The sequence below is a fragment of the Lactuca virosa genome, chromosome 3 (genome assembly GCF_052849685.1).
Source record: "Lactuca virosa cultivar CGN04683 chromosome 3, Lactuca_virosa_CGN04683_v6, whole genome shotgun sequence".
Classification (NCBI taxonomy): domain Eukaryota; kingdom Viridiplantae; phylum Streptophyta; class Magnoliopsida; order Asterales; family Asteraceae; genus Lactuca; species Lactuca virosa.
Window position 1 is genome coordinate 172,336,918 of NC_136428.1, and position 6,402 is coordinate 172,343,319.

A 6,402-nucleotide genomic window follows, 5' to 3' on the forward strand; every position below is an offset into this window, starting at 1 on the left:
TATATATATATATATATATATATATATATATATATATATATTCAATGAATATTAATTAATAGAAAATAATAAATATTTTGTTAAAAACTGTAAAGATTGTTGTTAATGTGTTTGTAAATGGTAATGTCCATTTTTCAAAGAGTATTGGAATTTTACTGTTGTGTTCTCTAACTACAAAAAGTGATATGAAACAACTGAAATACTGGCTTGATTGCACTGCCTTTCAATAATAAATAAATATATAAAAATTGGATTGCATTGGTGCGATTGTCTAATTTGTAGGATGCTTCGATAATCAGTCACAACCAAATTATTATGACATAAACAAATAAAGTCAGTTAGTTAATTAATGTAGTGTATATATATATTAGTTAGATTATCATGATCACATGAAACATGGAACATGGAATTTGTTGACTTTGAGTTTGGTAATGGATCTACATCAAGTTCAATCATCACCAAACATGGTGTCCCAGATCTCCGAGAAAGCTTCCACAATCACGCCATGGTGAAACCTTGAATTCAACGACAAGAAACACTGCAAAAGCTGCTCAAGATCAGTCTCCTCAAACATCTGCTTCTCCATTATCATCTCCATCATCGATCTCTTGAAATCTTCAAATGGATCCTCCGATCTCTTCACCACTGCGAAGCTCTCCTTCATCTTCCCCTCCACTTTACAAGGTATAAGCTTTTTAAAAACCGACAACCTCGCCGGGGATCCCCATTCAGGCGACATACCGGAACTGCCTTTACACATCATCATCATCATTCCTCCTCCTCCACCTCCTCCGCCACTGTTTCCATGGCCTCGGCTGCTGCGCTTCGATGATGAATTTCGCTTTTTGTTGAATTTGTAGCGATGCGAGAGTGAAATTGGCGCGCACTCACGTATGGTTTCTAGCTGAGGGTTGAAATCTGTTGACGAATCCGTTGAGAAGCTTCTAGAAGATGAAATTAGGGTTTCGGTTTCATCTTCCACTTCACCGCCATCTCCGCCGTGAAGAGCTTCGTCTTCGCCACCTTCATGGATGCTATACTCGCTGCTAAAAAGACCACTATCACCAGAGGATGTGCTGATGTTTCTTAATCTGTTTACCTTCGCTCTTCTACCCCGACGTCTTTTCTTTTTGTCCACCGGAGGCAATGGTAGTAACGGCAGCGGGAAACGGTCATCGTCAGTATCACCACCGGAGACGGAGGAGTTGTATATTTTCCGGCGAGGGGACTCGGCGTCGTATATTTTAGCAACAACATGCCATTGCTCGTCTTCTTGCCACTGGAAGTATTCGGAGTCGGACTGGTCTCCGGATTTGGAGCCACATCCGAAGGCGGAGGAGACGTGGCTTTTGAAGGAAGAGCGATGTGGTTGATGCTTAGAGATCGGCAGCGGTGCGGTGGTTGGTGGATAATCGACGGTGAAGATGTTGTGACGTTGAAACGCCGGGACGGGATGCTCCGGCAGGTCCGAAGGGTCTTTTGATCGGCATGATTGAAAGATCCGCAGCTTAAATTTCGCCATTTTTACTGAGTTGGGTGATGAAAATGAGGAAACTGAAGATTTATAAGACCATGAAGTGGCAACTGGCATGTTATAAGATAATAATATGGTTGGATGGGGTTGGGGGTGGGGGTGGGGTTGGGGTGGGTAGGGGTGGGGAGGAGTCGGCGTTTTATTCTACGTACTGGGTCAACAGGAGATTAAAATTTGATCTATTTTAATTTTTATATTTTAAAGAATTATTAATTATTAATTAGGTATATATAATATGTTATAATGTTATATCTAGTAATAAAACAAAATAAAGGATTTTGTATTTTTTTAAATGGTTATATTTTTGAATAAAAACCTCAAAAGAAACTATTTAAATGCTTTAAACAACTGTTGAACACAATTGAATATATAAATCTTGACACTGTTATAAAATTTGACTCAGCATGAGCATTTATAGAGTTTGACACAGCTCATGTATTGATCAATCAATCACAGTTTTTATATATATTTTCTAAATATATATCACTTTTTCTTAATTTGATTGAAATGAAATTACAACGATAAAAAGTTTTCCGTCTTCTAGTGGAATCTGTATCTGTATCGATTAAAATTATTGAGATGTTTTCAATCTCTAAAGATCATTGATTAGAGTCGACAATACATAATGAAAATAGGGGTACAAGCTATAAGGCATGATGTACAAGAAGATGAAGCAAGGGTGCAAAAGAAAAGGTTCCAAACATAAAAGGACAAATTTCATGACCTATATTGATAGCCTTGATTACATAAGATGTGGTGTTTGTATTCGGCTTTTGGATATAATTTCATTTATCTTGGTGTTTGATGTCTTAGATTGTAACAAGTCAAATATAGGAGGTGTTTGGCTCAAAGTGCATGGTAAATTACATATTATTGCCCAATTATTTGTCTTTTTCTTTAAGTTAGATTTTTGGTCAAAACATACTATTCAATTGTGATTAAAAATATATATAATTAAAATATTATACGTTTTTATATATAGTATTTAATACATATGTGTTGTCGTGTACAAGTGTAAATAGAAAAATTTAAGGACTGACAATGGAACTGTATATACAACAAATGCTTTATAAACTTTTTAAATATCAAATATACCCTTTATTCTATTGTAGCAAAAGGGTAACTATTCTTTATTTGTTGAAAATTAAAAGAAATTAAGAGAAAAAGTTGAGATGGGTATTGGGTTTACAATTAGGTCAAGAGACCTTCTCACCCTTGGAAAAAAGTTGATTTTGCAAAAGAGATTACAAGCATCCAATGAGGGAACAAAATCATGTAATGCATGCCAATGTCTTTTCTTTTCTCTCTTTTTTCTTCCCTAAAGTCTTTTCTTTTCTCTCTTTTTAATAATATAAAAAATAGAAGGATCTCTTACACACTTTGTAAGACAAAATGTACAAAATCAATTATTTTTTTTAACATGGTAGGGCAAAAACTTCGCTTGCTAAATAGCAACGTAAAATCATGTTCATCAAGTTTTAATTTGACACCAAATTCTTATATATATATATATATATATATATATATATATATATATATATATAGAGAGAGAGAGAGAGAGAATTCATGAAATAACTAAAAGTTAGGGGTGTTTTAAGCAAATAAACGTGAAATTTTGAGTTTTGAAAAATTATCACGAGATCTGTAGAGGGAGCTCTACGGATCCCCTTAATTTTCTGAGGAACGATGCACAGTACCGAGGAAATGACGTTGCGCCACTAAATGACAAAAAAAATTGTGGCTTTAATGGTTCCGCAGAGGTGGTTCTGCGGATCTGTTGTACACATCTACGGAAGTTTTATATCTTTGAGGAATCGACAGTTGACTGATTCGCAGAGTTGTCTCTGCGGATCTACACTACACCTCTGCGAAAATCTTTATTTCTCTGCGGAAATGGTAGTTGTAGTTGTGTTTAAGCATTAATTGACGATTATATATGTTTTTTTCAAGTTATTATCGTTTTTTATGACTTTTAGTGACCATAAACAAATTTTTTTCATTTTTATGAATGCTTCAATCATTAGAAGTCGTTTTTCGTTGTCTTTGTGAAGAGTGTTGTAACAACGTAAATTTCCAAAACAATTTTTCGTTTTTAAAACATACTTTTATTCATAAGATAATGTCAAACATAATGTATCCAATGTTATCATAACAAAAACATATCCCAGAATCTCAAGACATAAACTCCATGAGTGTGTACGGTTCATGTCGGCGCCTTCCCGCGATCCTCGCTAGTAAGTGAAACACATAACACAACAACTGTAAGCATAAATGCTTAGTGAGTTTCCCAAAATACCACATACGCACATAAGCCACTCAAGGCTATAAGACCTTCCGGTCACTGTGTCTCAGAGGACTTCCGTCCCACAACCCTGGTAGACCTTCCGGTCCTATCCGTAATGACCTTCCGGTCCATATCATCTTGACCTTTCGGTCCATATCATAACGACCTTCCGGTCCTAAGCATTCATAACATACATAACACATCCGTACCATATAACAGCATACAACACATACATCACATAGCACATAAGACCTTCCGATCACACATAGGTACCACTCTAGGTACAGTATAGTGAGAAGACTCACCTCGTACGATACCGGATAACCTCTCGTGCTCGATAACCCGACCTAGCCTCCTCCTATTAACATAATAACATCTCTAATCAATACTTTCTCTTGTCCTCATTTCTAAGGAGTGGGTAAAAGACCATTCTACCCCTCCCAGATCTCTCTCTAGAATCAGCTTGACCAAAACTCTAAGGCCAACTGAAGTCAACTCAAGTCAACAGTCAAACTTTGACCAGACTCGTCAAGTACACTCGTGTGACTCGGCGAGTCCAGGCGTCTTCCGAATCCTCATAGATCTCCACTCGACTCGTCGAGTCAACTTTTCACTCGACGGTTACCACTAGTCATGAATCGCGGGGCAACCCCGACTCGACTCGTCGAGTGCACTAATGGACTCGGCGAGTCCCTTCCATGACAACACTCAAATGACCTCTGAGGTCATATCTGTTTCTCTAACGTATAGATCTGACCTTATCATACCCAAAAATCACGTAAAGGTCCGACCTTTACACTCATGCAACGTCCATAAAGCTTCTTTTGGCGAAAAAGCCTCTAAAATGGCAACCTAGGTTCATATCTCTAATGGAATAGCATAAAGCAAGATAGATAGGACTCTCTGGACCTCTTAAGGTCCAGATCTAAGAAGAACTCCACATGGGACCACACATACTTCGAATCCAAGGTAAAGAAGGCATAAGAAAACCCTAGATTCAAGTAGATCACCAAATACACGAGATTGAGCACAGATTAATACCTCTAGCAGCCTCTTCTAATCAAATGGTGGTAGATCTGAGCTCCTCAATCTTCCTTGCTTGCCCTCCTTCCTTCTTTCTTGCAAAAATCACACTTAGAGTGATGAAAACGACTCCTTCTCTCTCTCACAACGCTCTCAGGTGCTCTGGTGCTCTCAAGGGTGATGGTGGCCGCAAATGAGGGCCATAAGGTCCCTTAAATAGGGCACATGCCGGGGGATTAGGGTTTCCACCCACAGCACCTACTCGGCGAGTCTACTCTTGGACTCGTCGAGTAGTTCATTAATCTTACGTGGCCACCCCGCTTCTACTCGACGAGTTATAGCACCAACTCGTCGAGTAGATCAATGATTCACAAAAATAAATAATTAAAATAATATACCTGGAAATCCGGGTGTTACAATTCTCCCCCACTAGAATCAGACTTCGCCCTCAAAGTCTCGCTCCGCAAGTAACTCAGGATGTTGCTCCCGCATCTCCGCCTCCAGCTCCCAAGTCAACTCGGACCCTCTCCGATGTTGCCACTGGACCTGAACCAGGGGAACCTCCTTGTTTCGCAGGACCTTGATCTCCCGATCCAGGATCGTGATCGGTCTCTCAACATAATTCAGTCTCGCATCCACCTGAATATCCTCCAGCGGCACCACCGCCGACTCGTCGGCTATACACTTCCTCAATTGAGACACGTGGAAGGTATCATGAATCTGGCTCAACTCCGCAGGTAGCTCCAAACGGTACGCTACCCGGCCCACCCTCGCGGTCACCCTGAACGGACCAATATACCGGGGCCGCAGCTTGCCCCTCTTCCTGAATCGGATCACTCCTTTCCAAGGAGACACCTTCAGGAGTACGAAGTCTCCCACCTGGAACTCAAGCTCGGATCGTCGCCTATCCGTATAACTCTTCTGGCGACTCTGAGCTGTCAACAACCTCTGCCGGACCTACTGTATCTGCTCAGTCGTCTGAAGCACTATCTCGGTGCTACCCATCACGCGCTGCCCTACCTCACCCCAACAAATGGGAGTCCGACATCTCCTCCCATACAACAACTCGAAGGGAGGCATACCAATACTCGAATGGTGGCTATTGTTATAGGAAAACTCAGCCAATGGCAAGTACGTGCCCCAACTTCCTCCGAAGTCTAACACACATGATCGAAGCATATCCTCGAGCATCTGAATCGTCCGCTCACTCTGCCCGTCCGTCTGTGGGTGGTATGCGGTACTGAAATGCAGCCTCGTACCCAACTCCTCATGGAACTTCTTCCAGAACCTGGAAGTGAAACATACATCTCGATCTGACACAATCAAGATCGGTACTCCATGACGCGATACCAACTCTCTCACATACAACTCGGCCAGCCTCTCTGCGGAAGAGCTCTCACTGATAGCAAGGAAGTGAGCGCTCTTCGTCAGCCGGTCAACGATCACCAAATTACATCGACGCCCCTCGCAGTCCTCGGCAATTTGGTGATAAAATCCATAGAAATATGTTCCCACTTCCACTGGGGAATCTCAAGTGGCTGTAACTTGCCATGCGGACGCT

General features: G+C 40.7%; 1 protein-coding gene across 1 annotated transcript; it reads right to left on the reverse strand.

Moving 5' to 3' along the window:
* Positions 1-342: 342 nt before the first annotated feature.
* Positions 343-1,580, reverse strand: LOC145166820 (transcription repressor OFP7-like). The gene has a single exon (XM_079085857.1). The coding sequence runs from the start codon at positions 1,520-1,522 to the stop codon at positions 449-451; it is 1,074 nt and encodes a 357-aa protein (XP_078941983.1). The 5' UTR covers positions 1,523-1,580; the 3' UTR covers positions 343-448.
* Positions 1,581-6,402: the final 4,822 nt, after the last annotated feature.

Bases quoted from the DNA above. Each gene is read 5' to 3' on its own strand.
- LOC145166820 (XM_079085857.1), bottom strand. From the start codon at position 1,522: ATGGCGAAATTTAAGCTGCGGATCTTTCAATCATGCCGATCAAAAGAC.